Genomic DNA, 18795 nt, shown 5'->3' on the forward strand with positions numbered 1-18795 from the left:
CGGCGTGGGCCGTGGGCCGTCAGGGCAGCCCTGAAGGGGCCCCCTCCCCACTCCGCTCGAGTAGAAGTGTGAGAGAGCCCAGCAGGACTCAGAGGGGAGAGTTGGAGGAAAAAAAAAGGCAGAAAAGGGAAAGAAAGAGGAAGAGAGAGAGAGAGTGAGAGGAGCCGCTGAGCCCACCCCGATGGCCGCGGACGAAGTTGCCGGAGGGGCGCGCAAAGCCACGAAAAGCAAACTTTTTGAGTTTCTGGTCCATGGGGTGGTGAGTGGGGGAAAGTTAGAGGGGGAGGGCGAGCGAGCTGGCTCGGGCTGAATGGAGGGCTGATCGGGAGGGGCCGGGAGGGCACTCCCGCTCTCCCACCCCTCTAGTGGGGGGCGCCATGGCCCACGGCCCGGCTCCGGGACTGTGCTGGCGCCCTGGCACCCGAACACGTCGCCAGGCGGCCGGCCGGGTCTGGTGCGAGGCGGGGAAGGGAGGCGTTTGCATGGCTCTTGTCAGGGGCGGGGGTGGGACTTGGGGACTCTCCCCCCCAAGTGGGGAGTCCTCGCTGTAGCCGACAGGTTGACTTTCGTTCTTTTCCTTGTGGGCCCAGGTGTTGCCCCTGCCCTGGGGGTGGGGGTGGGGGATGGGGACATGGCAGAGGCTGGGCTGGGCTGTCTGTTCATCCGTTGGGACAGTGTCACTGCTTGTGTCTCCGGAGCAAGGAGCAGGTGACACCTGGAGGCACTGTAGTGGGAAGCTCGCAGGCTGAGCCACCTCTGCATCCCAGCGGGAGGGCTCTGGAGCTTCTGCCTCAGGGTCGGGGAGAGGCCCGCTCTAGGGACTTAGCCCAAGTTAGGGGTTCTGAGGGTCCCCTTGGCGGACTCAGCCACCAGAAGCTGATGTCCTTAACTCCTCGAAGGTGTGAAGGAAGGGCTGGAGTTGGGGATGTGAGGCCTAGAGACCGAAGGGACAGGGGAGCACTGTCCTGCCACAGGCAGGCTGCAAAGGCACGTGGGAGCCCGGGAGGCTGGAGCTGAGTCAGTAGGGCCTGGCTGGGAGGGGTGTGGAGGGGTGTGGAATGGGAGAGGCAGGGGCTGCGACTCTTGAGATGGGTGAGGGGGTGGAGGCCCTGTGTAGAAGAAGCTGTCAGGTTTACTATGGCCAAATTTGGTTGTGACCCCAAGGAAGGCACCTTCTCAGTAAGACCAGAGTCCCTAGGATTTTGGCCTTTCATGGGGGTGGGGCTGGAGGTGGGCACAGCTCTCTGGGGGCTCTGGAAGCCTCCCTCTCCGGGCCTCTTCAGCAGATGAGCCAGTATCCCTGGCCTTGATAACTGGGGAGAGCAGCTGACAGGAAGAGGGGGCCTCCCTGGAGTGGCCCATCCTCCAACCTCAGGGACCCCTGGGGGTAACTTCCCAAGGTGTCCATGTCAGCTAGCTGAGTTACCAGTCCTAACCTGGCTGCTGGTGGGAGCCCCTTTAAAAAGGCCCATCTAGTGGGGAGAGGCTGCACACGTGGACTTTTTTTTTTATCTGGTCAACTTAGAGCTTCAGTTATTGAGTGACTGTGAGCCCCAGTGCCCCATCTAGCTGGTGGCCAGGCCTGGGTTCCATTCTGGGCCGCTACCCTGGAGGCGTGAGTGACAGGGTCAGGTGGGGTGAGGGAAGCAGACACATGGACAGGCAGGTTTCACTGCAGGAGAGATAGGCAGAGACAGCTGCTGACCGAGGGTGGGAGGACATTAGGGTTAGACACAGAGCCTGGAGGGCCAGGAGGGAGAGGTAGCAGTTGGAAGGAAAACAGCAAGCCCAGGAGGCCCCTCCTCATGCCTGGGGATGTGGTGGGTGGTGTGTCCATGTTAACAGGGCCAGGGTTTGCATCCCCTGCCCTCTGATCTTCTTCCTGCTCTCATGGTCCCGGTCCCCATCCCACCCCACTCGTTCTGTTTCACAGCCCCTGAAACTCTCTCTGGCCCTCCCCATCTCCCTTCTGGAGTCTGGACAAGTGGGGTTTGGAACACTTCGCTCGATGCATTTGCATCTCATTTACACCCCATCTGACCACCCAGGGGTAGTGGCAAGGGAGGAGGAGCCGCCTCCTCTCAGTCTCCACAGCCCCCTGAACCCTGACTGCTGACCTTGCTGGGGTGGGGATGGGAAGAGGAGGAGGTGGCTGCTGACCTGGGCAGACAGGAAGGGAAATGTGAGTGGAAGTGTCACTGCCCTGACCCACCTCAGGCCCCCTGGGCAGCCCACCTCCAACGCAGCTCCCCTCCTCCCAATCAGAGAATCCTGGCAGGGTCTGGGGTGCCCCCGCAGGCTGCCCTTGCCTGCCCTGCCTCCAGCCCTCACCCTGGGAGCAAATTAGGAGGGCAGCTTAGACCCTGGGTCAGCGAAGACCCTGGGTGTGGGGACTTGGAGTCAGTCGAGGGGAGTGGGGTTTGGGACAGAAGGGTCAAAGCAGGGAGCAGAGTGGCTGAGATGAGGAGCTAGTGAGTGCCAGGCAGAACCGCCCAAGAAGTGAAGCCTGAGAAGGAGGAGCAGGAGGAGGAGCAGAAGTCGGAGCAGGGAGCCGGGTACCTGACTTCAACCAAGCTGCAGAGAGCAAAGCCCTGGGCCCCCAGGAGGCAGCCCTTCAGGGGCTGGCCGGGCCTGGATGAGCTGTGTGACCTTGGCGAGGTCGTTTTTCTCCTTGAGCCACAGTGGCCCCATCCGTCAAGTGGGGATGAAAGGACCTGCTCAGACTGTCTTGTAGAGGAGCATGTGGATGTGAACATCTTTGAAAGGTTGAAAGGAGCCATTAATATTCATTTTTGCGGTACCTTCCGCAGCCCCGAGGCTCGCAATGCCCTGTGCGGTGCCTGGCTTCAGTTAGCTTCCTACAGCCAGACGCCAAGCCCCTCCGCCAGAGCCGCGCGTATTCCGGCGCCCCTGCCCCTCCTACCCATCGTTCCCACCCATCGCTCAGCGCTCAGGGTCACCAGCCGAGGGTCTGGTGGGGGAGGGGAGACGCCGGCTCACCGCGCCTGGAGCTGGGGGCCCTGGTCTGACCCACGGGCGCCCGTTTCTGCTTCACCCCCGCCCACCCACAGCGCCCCGGGATGCCGTCTGGAGCCCGGATGCCCCACCAGGGGGCGCCCATGGGCCCCCCGGGCTCCCCCTACATGGGCAGCCCCGCCGTGCGACCCGGCCTGGCCCCCGCGGGCATGGAGCCCGCCCGTAAGCGAGCAGCGCCCCCGCCCGGGCAGAGCCAGGCACAGAGCCAGGGCCAGCCGGTGCCCACCGCCCCCGCGCGGAGCCGCAGGTGAGTGGGAGGCCCGGCGCGGAGGGGGCGTGCAGGGGCGGGCCCTGGGGACCCGCAGGGACCAGGTGAGAGAGTAGCGGGGATTGGAAGAGGTGAGGAAGAATGATTAGCGGGGAGCGAGGCTTCCCGGATCGGATGCCCTCTGGGGAGGTGGGCTTAGGGGGCACCGGCCTGATTCTTTTGTGTGCCCACGGTAGAGACAGGCTGTGGCCGTCGGCAGCCGGTACCGCTTCCCTGCACGCTCCCCTCACCCTTCTCCTTGTCACCTGCTCAGTCCCTCTCTCCACCCATCAGGTTCTGGGTGATGCTTCAGTCTTTGGGGTGGGGGCGGGGCTTCCAGTGGGACTGAGGGCAGAGCTGTAGGACTGTGTTGTCCAAAGTGTAGTTCTCCGCTGAGCCTTCCTGCCAGACCCCGGACTGTTTCAAAGCCACTCCAGATTTTCTCAATGGGACTCTCTGGCCCTGGGGGTGGAGCTTGGGGATTTGCCCTGTGGTAGGTGGTCTCTGCCCAGTTCCGCTCTTAATTCTTAGGCACTCTGGACCAGGTCTGCTCCCAAGCCACCAGGGCCAGCGCATTGCCTTATTTTTCCTCCAGCAGCTGGTGGCACCCTCAAAGCCCCTGCTGGCTCCTGGCAACAGCAGTGCCCCTCTGGATTTCAGTATTTAGCCAAATACACACGCTTTTTTTGCACAACAGATGGATTTCTATAAAAGGTGTAATATCAATTTTACCTCATTAAGTATTTTTTACACATCAGGGAAAATTCACCACTTATAGGAATCCCATGATGAATTATTTTGTAAAGTGCATCGTCATTTTGTACAGCAAACGGTAATTCCCTGATTTATCTTGTATAAATGGAGAGTTACACATAGATAATCTGTCTAAAACAAACCAGACCTTTAATGAAATCTGCTTGTTAGCCTTAGATTTCTGCATAGGGAGGGGGTAGTGGTTGAGAACACCACACGGGGGCAGTATGGAGCTATTCTCTAGGCTGCGTTTTCATCTCTTGACCCGCCAAGGTTTTTCTGGGGGTTTTTGGGTTAGTCAGCAGCAGCTAGTGGGTCAGAAAGAGCTCACATCCAGCTGCTACTACCCTGGGCCTAGTCAATTTGGCCTCAGCCTGAAGTCACACCCATGCACATTCTGGGCGCCTATGGCTGCAGCATGTCCCTCACCTTGTTGCCAGGTAGTCCCAGGGCATGAGTACCCCTGCTCATCAGCATTCTCTTCCAAGCCCAGGGTGCCTGGAAGGGATGCAAGTCCCGCCAGCTTCACACCATCACCTACCGCTCCATGGATAGGAAGGAAGTCGTCTATCTCCCTCCCTCTGAGCTTAGAATCCTTTGGACAGGGCACCCCCTGCTTTCCAGAAAAGGTCCTCAGACCTGGCGGCTTCCCTCTCCTTTGTCCTCCCTCATCCCCACCTTTCCTCAAACACTTCTGCAGCTCCCATCTTTTGGCAGCACCACCTCCACTCGCCAGTCCCTCCTAAGTCTAAATTTCTCTGTCCCTAAGGAAGTGGCAGGGTAGAAGGGGGCTCCCAGGCCAGAGAATGGACGGGTCACCCCTGTGTCCTTAGAGAGGACAGAGCACCAGTTCCACACACCACCGTCATAGCCCTTGGGCGGGCAGACAAGCGGGCTGTGGGAACCCCAGCCAGGCGGGCGGAGATGTCGGGATAATTTAGCAGGTGGCCTCGTTACTCCCAGATCTGTCGCCATGGTAACCTGGTTTTTTCTTTAAAAAATGTACAGTGCCAAGAGGAGGAAGATGGCTGACAAAATCCTCCCTCAAAGGGTGAGTGTCTTTCACAGCAGCCCCCAGCCCACCCCCTACCCTTTGCTGCTCTGCCCTCCCCTCCCCCCTCAAAAGCAGAGCTTCAGTGTCACAGTCACTTTCACTTTTTGTTTAAAAAAACTCATTAATAAGTGAGGCTCCCTAGGCCAGAGGGAGGGGGTGAGGTGGAGGGAAGCAGCAGAGCCACTGGGGCCAGAACACAGGGGCCTGTCAGGGGGCTGGATCCAAGTGGTACTAAGACAGAGTTGTGGGACAAGAAGTGGGCAAGAGCTAGGGGATCAAAAGCTGCCAGGCAGAATGAAGGGGATAGAAGGTGGCCAGAGATCCTGAGCATCCTAAAGGGACCCAGGTCCAGCTGGATATGGGGGACAGCACAGTTGGGACAGGTGTGGGGGCTGAGCAATGTGCCAGCAAAGAAGAAAGCACTGCTGTCCAACTGTCCCAGGGATTGAGCCCCTACTAGGCACTTTGCAGGGGCCCAGGGGAAGCCCAGTGGGCATAGAAAATGACAGGATGAGGAGACTAAAGGCTAGTGCTTTGCTGGGTTCCACAGTTGCTACCTCCTCCCCGTGATGATACACAAGGCTCTTCCTAAAGGGAGAATCAATTGTTATCCCTACACAGCAAGGCCCCTACTGCTGGATAATAGCATCCTGGGGAGAGGTCCTGTTCCCACTGTCAAAGCTCCATGCCCAGAAGTAGGATGGCTCCCCCGACATCTTTTGCACCCTAGGATTGCACAACATGCATACATTCCATGGTACAACCCTGGACTCGAGCCTCTGACTCCTGCCCTGCTCCTCCTCCTCCAGATTCGGGAGCTGGTCCCCGAGTCCCAGGCTTACATGGACCTCTTGGCATTTGAGAGGAAACTGGATCAAACCATCATGCGGAAGCGGGTGGACATCCAGGAGGCTCTGAAGAGGCCCATGAAGGTGCCTTAGTTCGGGGGTAGGAAGGGGACTCTTGAGTCGCGTGACCAGGATGGGGAAGCAAGGTAGTCAGGGTGGAAGCACACAGCATTTGCCCGGTTCTACACTCTATTTCTACAGCAAAAGCGGAAGCTGCGTCTCTATATCTCCAACACTTTTAACCCTGCGAAGCCTGACGCTGAGGACTCCGATGGCAGCATTGCCTCCTGGGAGCTACGGGTGGAGGGGAAGCTCCTGGATGATGTACGTCCCGGCCCAGGTCTCTCCAGGTGTCCTGGGGTGGGCACGGGCTGCACTGAGAACAGAACAAAGTGTCTGCACTAAGGGCTAGGGAGTCAGCCCAGGCTGGGGAGGTGGGGGCAGGCCTAGAGACATTCCGGGTGCAGAGGATTTCATCTAAGCCCACTGCCCTGTCTGCTGCCAACTTGGCCTCCTTCTGCTTCTCCCACCCTGTCCCTGTTCTGCCCCCATGGTCCCTGTTCCTCTCCCACAGCCCAGCAAACAGAAGCGGAAGTTCTCTTCTTTCTTCAAGAGTTTGGTCATCGAGCTGGACAAAGATCTTTATGGTCCTGACAACCACCTTGTTGAGGTAAGACCAAGAGCCCCTCCGCCCTTCAATTGCCACCCTCCCACAGGCCAGAATCCCTGAAGAACGAGCACAGATTTGGGTCAGGGACCACCCTAGAGTCCTGGGCCCCACCACTCCAGATGGGCCTTTGGAAGACACAGCTCTTCTCTCCTGGACAGTGGCACCGGACACCCACGACCCAGGAGACGGACGGCTTCCAGGTGAAACGGCCTGGGGATCTGAGTGTGCGCTGCACGCTGCTCCTCATGCTGGACTACCAGGTCTGCACCTGCCACGCTGCCCCATACACGCCACACAAGGCTCTCAGGGCAGGCCTAGGTCCCAAAGTGGTGCATCTCGAGAGACCTCCTTCCCCTCCCAACCCTATCCTTCCCCAGGGGCATGTTTCCTCAATCAACACATCCCCATAGTCCTGAATGGCCTGGCCCTGGGCTCCTTCCTTTCTCTCCCTTTGTTCTAACTTTCACGGTCCCCTTTTCTCAGCCTCCCCAGTTCAAACTGGATCCCCGCCTAGCCCGGCTGCTGGGGTTGCACACACAGAGCCGCTCAGCCATCGTCCAGGCCCTGTGGCAGTATGTGAAGACCAACAGGCTGCAGGACTCCCATGACAAGGAATACATCAATGGGGACAAGTATTTCCAGCAGGTAACCTCTCTCCTGAACCCTGGGATCTGGGGAGCAGGCAGAGTTCTCCAGCAGGGGAAGTACCTCTACCAAGGTAACTACCACCCCTCCCTTCTAGATTCCTGAGTAGCAGAAGCAGTACACAGTCATGGTCTTGGAGCCAAGAGACCGACCAGGATTCTAGTTCAGGCCCTACTGTGGATTAGCTCTGTGCTGCAGTCAATCCATGTTAGCCCCCCCCAAGTTAGGAAGACCTGGAAACCCTACAAAGCCAACCGCTTTCTGGAATGTAATATTCTTGGCACTTGGAGTTAGGATCCCCAGGTTCTAGTCCTGAGTCTGGACTCTGGGTAAGTGACTCAGCGATTCTGAACCTTGTTTCCTTATCTTTGAAGTGGAGTGAAAATACCTGTCCTATCTACTCTCCTGGGCAGTTAGGAAAATCAAATTGCTGCAAAAGTGATTCAGCAAAATTCCACCAAAACAGAGAATATTCTTATTAATGCATTTACAAATAAATACAGCAGATAAACCTGAGGAGTTAAAACAGCAGTTGATATTTATTGGGCACTTACCATGTGCCAGGCACTGCTCCAAGCACCTTATGTGTGTTAGTTCACTGCCTTCCCACGGCAGCCCTAGGAGATGGGTATTCTTTCCATCCCCACTCTAGAGATGAGCCCTGAGGTGTTAACTTGCTCCAGGCTGCATAGTAAGCGGCAGAGGCAGGAGTGATACATACACAGGCTGACTCAGGGCCCGCACTCTCAACCCCTGCCCCACAATGACCCACCCCCTACCTTGTCAGCCGTATGGGTGGCTCCACTGCCAGACCAGCCCACCCCAATCCCATCCCCATGCGCACTAAGGAATCAGACTTCCTCTCAGCTTCTTGCAGCCTTTCTAGAACAAAAGGATCTACAACTGCGTGATGATCTCTTCAAGAAGAGTGATCTCTCTCTCCCCAATTGTCCTGCTTCAGATTTTTGACTGTCCTCGGCTGAAGTTTTCTGAGATTCCCCAGCGCCTCACAGCCCTGCTATTGCCCCCTGACCCAATTGTCATCAACCATGTCATCAGGTGAGGTGGCCCCAGCTTGCTTCTCAGACCAGGGAATGATCTCGTTCCTGCCTTCCCTGCCCCTCCCTCTCCTCCCTCCCTGTTGGATCTGCCCCAGCCCCTGCGCCCTGGGGCCTGTATGGGGGCATCGTGGACACCAAGGGCTGGACTTCCCTGGCAGCGTGGACCCTTCAGACCAGAAGAAGACGGCGTGCTATGACATTGACGTGGAGGTAGAGGAGCCATTAAAGGGACAGATGAGCAGCTTCCTCCTGTCCACGGCCAACCAGCAGGAGATCAGTGCTCTGGACAGTAAGGTGGGGCCCAAGCCCAGAGCCGGAGTGGGATATTAACCCAGAGATGACAGAGGAGACTTTTCTGAGACCAGGGTGTGGCTGCAGATGAGCAGTCTGGGTTAAATTAAAAAATTAAAAAAAAAAAAAAAAAAAAAAAGAGAGACCAGACTGTGGGCCAATGGGGCACAAATGGCCCTTCCATGCTGCTTGGAGTTGAACCTCATTCCAAGTTTAGTTCTGCCCATGCCCTCCGCCCCTGGGACTTCAGAGGAATCAGGGGCTCTGAGGGGTTGTCCTTCACAGGCCTCCCCTGCCCTCCCACTTCCTTTTCCCTCCTCTCCCACATCACCACAGCCAGGTGGAAAGCATCTATCTTTCTACCTGCAGATCCATGAGACGATTGAGTCCATAAACCAGCTCAAGATCCAGAGGGACTTCATGCTAAGCTTCTCCAGAGACCCCAAAGGCTATGTCCAAGACCTGCTCCGCTCCCAGAGCCGGGACCTCAAGGTGAAGAGGGAGACTCAGGGAGTACTGGAGTGGAAGACAAGCACATCGGGAAAGACAGTAAACGTTGTACTCCAGGGGCAGGTGAGGGGATTCGGGGCTCAGGGCTCACCCCACGCTCCCTCCCAGGTGATGACAGATGTAGCCGGCAACCCCGAAGAGGAGCGCCGGGCTGAGTTCTACCACCAGCCCTGGTCCCAGGAGGCTGTCAGTCGCTACTTCTACTGCAAGGTATGGAGGGACCCTTGCCCTAAGGCTTCCCCCTCCTCAACTCCAAGAGAAACCTCCCTGTTCAGCTTGTGGGCAGCCCTCACAGCTCCCTACAGTAAAGCTTCACCATACCGCCTCACCATGCAATGGCCCTCCCTGCTCCCAGATGCTCTTCCATGGCAGGCGGTGTCAGTAGGTGGGGGTTGTCCTGATCACTCACCAGGAACACTGACACCTGCTCCTGTTCTCACTTCCTCTAAAGATCCAGCAGCGCAGGCAGGAGCTGGAGCAGTCGCTGGTTGTGCGCAACACCTAGGAGCCCAGAAATAAGCAGCACGACAGAACTTCCGGCCGTGCCCCGGGCCCCAGTGCTTTGCCCTGGGCTCCAGCATCACTCCTCTGCCACCTTGGGGTGCGGGGCTAGATTAAAAGTCATTCATCTGACAGCAGCCGCATGGTCATTGGAAACTGGGGAGGGTGGGGGGTGAAGGGGGAGGGAAGGGGGAGGGAAGAGGGTGAGGAGACAGTGGGTCCTTTTGGACAAACTCCCCATACCCTTCCCTTGGATTCTCCTCACTCAATTTTCCCTAGACCTAAAAAACAGTTTGGCAGAAGACACGTTTAATAACATTTTCATATTTTAAAAATACAGTGACAATTCTCTATCTGTCCACCATCTTGCCTTGCCCTTCCTGGGGCTGAGGCAGACAAAGGAAAGGTAAGGAGGTTAGGGCCCTGAGGCAGGCTAAGTGCTGTTGGCCTGCTCCTGCTCAAAGAGAGCCATGGCCAGCTGGGCACGGCCCCCTAGCCCCTCCAGGTTGCTGAGGCGGCAGCGGTGGTAGAGTTCCTCACTGAGCCGTGGGCTGCAGTCCCGCAGGGAGAACTTCTGCACCAGCCCTGGCTCTACGGCCCGAAAGAGGTGGAGCCCTGAGAACCGGAGGAAAACATCCATCACCTCCAGCCCCTCCAGGGCTTCCTCCTCTTCCTGGCCTGCCAGTTCACCTGCCAGCCGGGCTCGGGCCGCCAGGTAGTCAGCATTGTAGAAACAGCCCTCTGCAGAAGCCTGCCGGTCAAATCTCCCCCCTATAGGAGCCCCCCGGGAGGGGTCAGCACCAGGAGGGGAGGGGGGGTCAGGGCCAGCCCCCGGGGCCCCTGGGGGTGATCTCTGTGGTGACAGGGCGGGATTGAACTCCTGGAAATGAACTGGAAAGAAGGCCTGCCAGCCAGAGATGGCATTCATGCGACAGCGGTTGAGGACTTCGGGCCCAGGCCTCGTCCACACAGTGGTGAGGAAGAAGAGAGTATCCACAGGGTGCTTCTTCGAGACCACGTCCATGAGTCGCACCTGGGAAGGGGCCTCTGCTCGCACGGCGAGCCAGGCCAGCCTCGTCCCAGGGTACCGTCGCTCTAACTCAGCTGCTGCAGCCTTCACCCCAAGAAATGGGTCTGGAGCTCCACGGCCACCTTCTCGTGGCCCGTAGACCAGCAACAGAGTGAGCAACGCATGTTCTCGTGGCTCCAGGACATTGGCTGCAAAGGCCTCGAGGAAAGCTGGGGCTGCAGCAGCTTCAGCCACCAGGAGCGGCAGCACCAGCTGCACTCGGGTCGCCTCAGTGACATAGGGCATAGGTAGGATTTCCACCCGGCTCAGTGGCCGCAGTAGGCTGACCCTGCGAGCCAGGGCCCGCCGGTGCCCACGCTGTGTCACACATTCCAATAGCAGGTCCAGGGTGTACTCCATGCCCCGTGCTGGGTCGAAGCGCCGGTAGCCGTTGAGCAGTCGCTGCTTCTGGAAGCGCAGGCGGGGCTGATAGCGCCGATTGAGCTGCTCCAAGGCAGTCTCCAATGCATCACCCACGTCCGCCCTGCTAGCCCCCTGCAGCGGACACTTGGGAGCCCCATCTGCACAGGAGAAGGTGTGCTGCTCTGTGAAGTAGTCCCAGCCCAGCACCTCAAAGCGAGAGTGCGGTATGAAAGGAGCAGGGAGCCCAACGGGCCAGCTCAGCCCTGCCTCCCCTTCGGGGGTCAGCACGGTCAGGTTCCGGATCTGAGCCTGGGTTGGAGGGAATGCGCCTCAAGTTAGTGCCAGCTCCAGCTGCCTGGGCTGTAAGATTCAAACAGCTGAGCTCTGTCCCAACTCCATCAACACTTAGTGACGGGTCCCTCGCTAATCACTGAATCCCTTGTACATTATTCTTCACCTCTAAAATGCAAACAGATAGGAATCCTACTCGCCTTACACAAATGCCATGAGAAGGAGGTGGAAAATGTGCTTTTTGCACAGGTAAAAATATCTTGAAATAGAAGCTCAATAGCCTTTCTCTCCCATACCCAAAGGACTCACATCTTCTTCATAATCACACCCTTGTTTTCATCTATACTCCACCTCTGCCAACCCCGACATTCAACTTGAGAATTCTACCTTCCACCCTTGGGCTTTCTTGGGACAGTTCTAGAAGTTAAGAAACTTCAGTTTTTGCCTCCCCAGTGGACAGGCACTATTGAGGAAGAGCTAAAACTATTCTGTCTGAACACTGTGCGGAGCTTCCTGATCCTCAGAGTCTACTTGCAAACCCCTTTAGCTGCATTCAAGTTGTCCTGGGAGCTTACCTTATGATTGCTTTGGACCCCCAAAGACCTTAGTCCCTGTAGTTGTTTTAAATGTAAGTATGGTCAGCCTCTTCCTGCCCTGCCATTATACAGGGCCTAGACCAGCCCCACTGCCAGCTGCTCGCTCATTGTACGCCTGGACATCTCAGGCTCTCTCTGACCCTCTGACTGCAGTCCTCTGCCCACCTGCTCCTCTTCAGCTCACCTGCAGTTGTTCTATTTCACTGTAAGCCCGCTCCAACTCCAGAGCGCTGAAGCGTTTGTGGAGCCGGTACATGAGGGTACCTTCGGAGACAGGGTGCACGGCGAAGGCACTCAGGAAAGCCGAGCTCCCTTCCTTTTCAGGGTCCCTATTTTTGGCCAGTTCAAATGAGCGATACTGCTGCCCCTAGAGGGACAATCAGACCAATCAATGACACACACAAGAGCTGCCAGTCCCAAACCACCCTTAACCATACTCAGTGTTCACGTCTGTTAGCACTGCTGCGTTAGAACAGAGGACAGAGGAGGCACCCTTTCCAGCACCTCGCTTAACCCCAGTTCTTTCACTGCCCACATTTTGGAAAGTAGAAAGTAAGTAGGCAACTAAGGACACTCTCGGCTACTCTCAGTGCACTGTCTATGGGCTAGCCCTGCTCTGCAAGGAGCCGTCACACAAATAACATATTAAAAGTAATAAGGATGCTCTCTTCCCCCAAAGATTCCCATTGTTCCTCAAGGGAATGAAAGAAGTAAGCCAGAAAATCTTCCCAATACTTTGGTTTGAGAGGATGAGCCACCTCTGGGTTCTTCCACTCTTCTCCGGGACAATAAACAGGGCAGCTCTCTGAGCTGGAAAAGTGATCACCTCACTTCTCTGGGGAGTAGCCATCTCTAAGACATGCCCACATTGCCATAACTGAAGTGCTGATATCAGGAGAGGTGTGGAGGGCAGGGGGGCAGGGGAGAAGGACTGGTGAGTAGGAGCACCCTTTGGTCTTGCTTACGGGTTCCTAACAAGGTACCACTTTTGATAGCCCCAGGTTCTCAGATTGCCAAAGGTGAGCAACAGAGGGCCCACGGGGGCGGTCAGTGGCCAGGAAGGAGGAACAATGGCCTCCAAGGTGCTGCTGGGAGGAAAGCTAATCACTCATCCCCCACTAGCTTATCAGAGACCGGGAATGACTTGAAAGAGCTGTCACCTGGTGCTGTGAGACACAGCCGACGCCCAGAGAGTCAATGAGGCAGCGTCCAAGCCACTCGTCAGGACGGGCACTAAGAATGTCACCTCGGCAGCCATCCAGATGTGGCCGCAGACGAAGCAGGAGACTCCGTGACAACAGGTAGCCAAAGCCCCCATGACAGTACCGGGCCTGCTCGCCTGCGCCAATGAACTCCTCCGCCCGGCCTAAGTACAGGTCTTGGTTGATGCTAAGGTGGCCAGCAAGGGCTGCCAGGCGGGGGGCCTGCACATATGTGTCATCCTGCATGATGAAGAACCAGTCGTAGTCGGCTCCAAAGTGTGTGTGAAGGTGGCGCAGGGTCTCTGACATGAGCCAGGCGGGCCGCTCATCCCCATGAGACACCACCTGCATCCCTGCTGGAGCCCGGGCCCCCCGCTGCCCAGTGAAGTAGAGTAACCGAGGGAAGTGATGGGCCACTGTACGGTTCACAGCCACGGCCAAAGTGGACAGTGTAGCTCGGGAGGTCAGAACAGCCACCAGCAACCGCTCACGGGAGCCCAGCTCTGTCTGGATGTACCGAGTCCTGTGGAGAGACCGGTGTGCCAAGGGTCAACTCCCTAATCTTTAGGAACCCAGCTTATTCAGTATATACATCCCCCTCTAGAAGTGAGTGAGCTGAGGCTGAGAAGGGAGAAACCTCCTTCCTTGTCAATATTAATTAGGTACTCAACTGAGTATCCACTAAGTAGCTGACATTGGAATTGATTTGGGAAGGGAGGGTGTCTACTATGGATAGACTAGATAGGTTAGATGCAATTCCTACTCTGTTCAAGAACATCGAACCCTGGCCGGGCGCGGTAGCTCACGCCTGTAATCCCAGCACTTTGGGAGGCCAAGGCGGGCAGATCACCTGAGGTCAGGAGTTCAAGACCAGCCTGACCAACATGAAGAAACTCCGTCTCCACTAAAAATACAAAATTATCTGGGCATGGTGGTATGCGCCTGTAATACCGGCTACTCGGGAGGCTGAGGCAGGGGAATCACTTGAACCCAGGAGACAGAGGTTGCAGTGAGCCAATATTGCACCATTGCACTCCAGCCTGGGCGACAAGAGCAAGATTCCATCTCAAAACAAAACAAAAAAACACAAACAAACAAAAAACATTGAACCCTAATTTAACACCAATGAATGTGAGACTTTCTAAGACCTGAGAAGGAGGGAAAATACAGGAAGAAACCATGATGGAAAATAAGCCAGAATTGCTCCAAGTTGCCTGACGCCGATTGCCAGCGGAAAGGCAGCGGCAAGGATTTACACCAGCCCAAAACAGGGCCAGTGTCTGGGGACTATGCATACATGTTGCTCTCACCTGAGCACCTTCTTGTAGGGCTTGTTGGGGTCCCTGTAGTAGGGGACAATCCGGGGTTTGAAGTCTTCATCACTTTGGTCTAGCCGAGCTCTCGAATCTGGATTCTGTGGCCCTCCTCGCTCCCCCACAGCCTCGACACAGGGATCTTCTCCCTCCCCTTGGATCCAGGAAACCCGCAGGAGGCTCAGGCTGCACCCCAGAGACAGCCCTAGGATGAGGGGAAGCGCTGGCCGCAGCAGGGCCAACAGGGAGCTCAGCCGCATGGTGGTAGGCCCTGCCAGGTGGGTGCCCAGGGGCACAGCCCCAAGGATCAATGGATTGATGGGTACCAGGCCAGTAGTAGGCTTGCAGTTTTAACCAGGGAACCTGGGGTCAGTGAGGCCAATGACAGAGCAAGGCCTGAGGGCTTCCAGGCCCAGCATCCCCAAGAAGATTGTCCTGTCTTCACAACTCCTTCTGCCTGTTCTTCAAAGGTGAAGGTGTCAGATCTAACCCCCAGCCAAAACGGTAATAAATGTAACAATCAAAGTCACTCACACTGGGATTATGGTCTGTCTTCCACTAGAAAGAGGAGGAAGTAAAACTCAATACTGCCAAAGCTAACCCAAAAAGGAGCACTACACACATCTGCAGACTGGGCCTAAGTCAACAGATGACAGCAAGTGATAAGAGGTTAGGGAAAAGCACACGATCCATCAAAACAACAGCCCTCAAACAGAGGAGCCGGAGCATGCCTCTGGCACCGGTTCTCAGGCGGGCTACTGCGGCAGGCCTGGCGGGCACAAGGGAAGGGGTCAGAGCCTCTTTCTACTCTGCTCCCTGCGTGTGAGGAGACGCAATGGCTACAGGAAAGCGGTCAGGAGCCACTCGCATGGCACACACAAGTTCTGCCCACCCGAATGAGGTACATCGGTGACTCAGCACTGACAGCCTCTCAGGAGCGCCATGGCCGATGGAGCCATCTTGCAGGGCATTCTCCTCGGAACCCCAGCTGCTGAGGAGACAGCAGGCACGGACTGGAACTCCTACTGTGTGCAAGCGATTCGGTGCCTGGTTTTACCAAGGCCCCAGGGGGCAAACGAAACAAACCAAAAGCAAACAGGACAAGCAGCAACTAGAGACAACGCCAGGGTCCTGGGAACGCAAAGAGAAGCGCGGCCGGCTTCCCACAGGACCCCTGCCGGGGTCCCAGAGCCCCTGCTCTACCTCTCGGCGATCAGAGACCAAATCTAGCCCTAGAACGAAGGCCCAACGCGAGTCTTCGCCGTTCGTCTCAAAACAGAAACTGGCCACGTCACCGGGCTGCTAGGAAGGGGGCTCGGGAGTCCAGCTCAGGTCGTTCTGCGAGTAGGGGTCGGAGGTCGCGGCTGGGAGACTGGGGCACAGACCTCGTTCTCGGGCCCGTCGGCGGGAGCGGAGGCCGCGCCAGAGACAGCACCGAGGCAGCGAGCGCAGGACCAGGAGGGATGCCCAAGGCCCTCGGGGAGGGGGCCCGGGTTTCAGGGCCCGGGGCCGGCGGACGCCGGATAAAGGACGGCCAGGGGCTCCCGGCGTCCAGGGAAGGGGCGGGGCGGAGACGTGGGGACCAAGAGCGGCGTCCCACACGCGCCTGGCAGGGAGCAGGGACGGGGAAGGGGGAACAGACCCCAGTTCCCGCTGAGGCGCCGGCTCCGCTGCTGCAGCCGCTGCCACCTCACAGCCCCTGTCCGCAGCTTCCTCTTCCGCTGCCTGTCAGTCACCCGTCTCTATGGTGACCGCATCCGGCCGCTCGCTCCGCCCGCGCGCTCTCTATGGTCGCTCCCACGGCTTAACCGCACAGCGCATAGCAGCCTCAGCCAGGATACTGGCTGCCTGGCCGCAGCCGGCAGCCCCTCAGTAAGACGCGTGCGGCCCCACATAGGCGAATCCAGGCAAATCCAGAGTGGACCAAAGCTGCCCCGTAGCTTGGGCTGAACCCTATCAGTTCTGGAAAAAGCATACCCCCACCCTCGAGAGCGCTTTTCTCCCAATTGGCTGGGGAATCCCATCAGCCTTTCAGTTGCCTAAGAAATGTTTGTTGTTTGCCAGACACGTACCTAAGTTCCGGGCATCTTCGTGAGTGCTGGGTAAACAAGTGGTGGACGAGATGGGCATGGTCCCTGCTCTCAGGGAACTGTAAGTTGAGGGAGACAGGTAATAAACACACTTGACATAGCAAGAATAAAACAGGTAGAAATCCCAATCTGTGATAAGTACCATTGCAGAAAAGCACAGAGTCCTGTGGAAAAACTAAACAGAAAGTATTAAATTAGATTGGGAATTTGGTAATGCTGAGGTCCAGAGGTTCAGGAAGAGTTATCCAGACATGAAGTGGACAGTTTTCCAGGCAAAGAAAAGAGCACCGGAACGTCCTGAGAGAAGAAAGAGATTGGCTTGGAGAAGAACTGGGAAGGTCCAGGGCATCTTAGAGCCTGGTGAGGGGAGAACAGCCCAAAGTAAGGCTGGGGAACAGGGAACAGGTAGGGCATTCGGACCACCACAGTGGTTCCCCAACCAGAATGGCACTGTCCCTAAGGAGCAATTTGGAAATGTATGGGGCAATTTTGTTGTCAAATGACTGGGGGAGAGGAGCCAAGGAGGCTCCGTGTCTTGCACATTGCAAGATAGTATCACACAAGAAAACTGTCCTGATCCCGCACAGCTTTCACATGTCCTACTGAACATTCATATAGGTTAAAACAGAAAAAAAAAAGGAAAACACTGGTTATAATCATCTGATGTGCCTGTGTCTTATATACAAAAACAAAGTAATCTTGTAGGGGTGTGAAATGTGCTGAATTTTTAAGGAATGTAACCACCATGTTAACAGAAGGAAGATTATACTTTGTTGTGTTCAGGAATTTATTCGGAGTTACCATTTTGGAGAACTGTGTCACTGATAGCAGTGTTATTCACAGCGTTAGGTCTGCATGTCTGCATTTGCACTGCCACAGTCAAGGTGCTCCTATGCATAAATACAAGCATCTGACTAATTATGCTTTCTAGCATACTGAAATAAAAGTATTATCTTATTATAAAGGATTTCCTTTATTTCTTCTTTCTGCTTTGATTCAGACACTATAATTTTTTTGAAATTATGTATGTAGTTAGGCTATACCATCTATAAACTTCATTTCAAAATAGTAAATGGGGAGTTGTAAAAATGTTATTAAAATGGAACATTGGGGCTGGTAAAGTTAAGAACCACTCAAGAATATCTTGTATGAATATCTTATATATATACCATTCTAGGAGTATATGAGATAGAATCACTGATATATTGCCTATCAGCACGTGTTATCCCTGTTTTAGTCTCATCCTTAGACTGCAACTGAATCTCTTCTCATCAGCTGGCACATGGTAGGTGGTAAATGACTTGCTGGAAGAGACTCTGGGAAACAGCAGAGACACTTAGCTCAAGGTCAGAAGATGTCTAGTCCAGCGCTGTCCAGTAGAAATCTAGTGCAAGCCACAAATGTGAGCCATATATGTTGTTTAAAATTTTTTAGTAACCACATTTTTTAGAGTTAAAAAGGTAAAATTAATTTTAATATTTTATTGTATTATTAAATATATACAAATCATTTCAACATGTAGTCAATATGAAAAATTATTGATGAGATATTTTACATTTTTTATGCAGAATATTTGAAATCTGATGTGTATTTTACACTTAACAGCAAATCTCAATTCAGACTAGCCACATTTCAAGTGCTCCATAGCCACGTATGGCTGGAGGCTACCATATTCAACAGTGCAGGTCCAGATCCTTTTCAGTTACTAAGTTCCTAGGTAATTCTCCAGGAGACATTTCCTTCCTTGGGTCTCCATTTCTTCGTAATTTAAACAGAATCTAAGCCAAATGTTCTTGTTTCCAGCACTGACCCGCTGTGATTTTTTTCAAATTTAGCCAGTCCTTTTCTTATCTCTCTTTACTCATCTCCTTTTCTCCCCCATTTTCCCATTTCTCTTTCCCTATTTCTTCTCCCCTCATCCCAAGTTCTTTTCTCTGGCTAAACCCAGGGCGGGGTGGGCAGGGGGAGGGATGGTGGCTCACACCTGTAATACCAGCATTTCAGGAGGTTGAGGCAGGAGGATCTCTTGAGCCCATGAGTTTGAGCCCAGCCTGGGCAGCATAGGACGACGCGATCTCTATAAGAAAATTTTAAAATTGTAGCCAGGTGCAGTGGCTCATGCCTGGGATTGTAATCCCAGCACTTTGGGAGGCCAAAGTGACTTTGGCAGATCGTTTGAACCCAGGAGTTCCAGACCAGCCTGGGCAACATGGCAAAACCTCATCTCTGAAAAAAAAAAAAAAAAAAAAAAAAAA

General features: G+C 55.2%; 2 protein-coding genes across 2 annotated transcripts; one reads left to right on the forward strand and one right to left on the reverse strand.

Annotated features, from left to right (window-relative positions):
- SMARCD3 (SWI/SNF related, matrix associated, actin dependent regulator of chromatin, subfamily d, member 3) lies at nucleotides 1-9750 on the forward strand. Its single transcript, XM_011984328.1, has 13 exons — nucleotides 1-259; nucleotides 3072-3283; nucleotides 5045-5087; nucleotides 5900-6022; nucleotides 6140-6262; nucleotides 6513-6608; nucleotides 6767-6868; nucleotides 7092-7253; nucleotides 8215-8312; nucleotides 8473-8608; nucleotides 8975-9097; nucleotides 9224-9325; nucleotides 9567-9750. Exons 1-13 carry the CDS (start codon nucleotides 182-184, stop codon nucleotides 9618-9620), a joined length of 1452 nt encoding a protein of 483 aa, XP_011839718.1. The 5' UTR covers nucleotides 1-181; the 3' UTR covers nucleotides 9621-9750.
- Nucleotides 9751-9908: 158 nt separating this feature from the next.
- On the reverse strand, nucleotides 9909-15183 carry CHPF2 (chondroitin polymerizing factor 2). Its single transcript, XM_011984329.1, has 4 exons — nucleotides 14448-15183; nucleotides 13096-13660; nucleotides 12120-12302; nucleotides 9909-11357 (listed from the first exon to the last, which is right to left on the reverse strand). The coding sequence occupies exons 1-4, from the start codon at nucleotides 14708-14710 to the stop codon at nucleotides 10050-10052; spliced, it is 2319 nt and encodes a 772-aa protein (XP_011839719.1). The 5' UTR covers nucleotides 14711-15183; the 3' UTR covers nucleotides 9909-10049.
- Nucleotides 15184-18795: the final 3612 nt, after the last annotated feature.

Source organism: Mandrillus leucophaeus, unplaced genomic scaffold, assembly GCF_000951045.1.
Source record: "Mandrillus leucophaeus isolate KB7577 unplaced genomic scaffold, Mleu.le_1.0 Scaffold266, whole genome shotgun sequence".
Classification (NCBI taxonomy): domain Eukaryota; kingdom Metazoa; phylum Chordata; class Mammalia; order Primates; family Cercopithecidae; genus Mandrillus; species Mandrillus leucophaeus.

Excerpts from the sequence above, each read along its gene's own strand:
- SMARCD3 (XM_011984328.1), top strand. The coding sequence starts at position 182 with ATGGCCGCGGACGAAGTTGCCGGAGGGGCGCGCAAAGCCACGAAAAGC. Across the intron at positions 5,088-5,899 it reads ACAAAATCCTCCCTCAAAGG|ATTCGGGAGCTGGTCCCCGA; the intron begins GTGAGTGTCTTT and ends CTCCTCCTCCAG. Across the intron at positions 8,609-8,974 it reads TCAGTGCTCTGGACAGTAAG|ATCCATGAGACGATTGAGTC; the intron begins GTGGGGCCCAAG and ends TTCTACCTGCAG.
- CHPF2 (XM_011984329.1), bottom strand. The coding sequence starts at position 14,710 with ATGCGGCTGAGCTCCCTGTTGGCCCTGCTGCGGCCAGCGCTTCCCCTC. Across the intron at positions 13,661-14,447 it reads CCCTACAAGAAGGTGCTCAG|GACTCGGTACATCCAGACAG; the intron begins GTGAGAGCAACA and ends GTCTCTCCACAG. Across the intron at positions 11,358-12,119 it reads GTGAAATAGAACAACTGCAG|GCTCAGATCCGGAACCTGAC; the intron begins GTGAGCTGAAGA and ends CCTCCAACCCAG.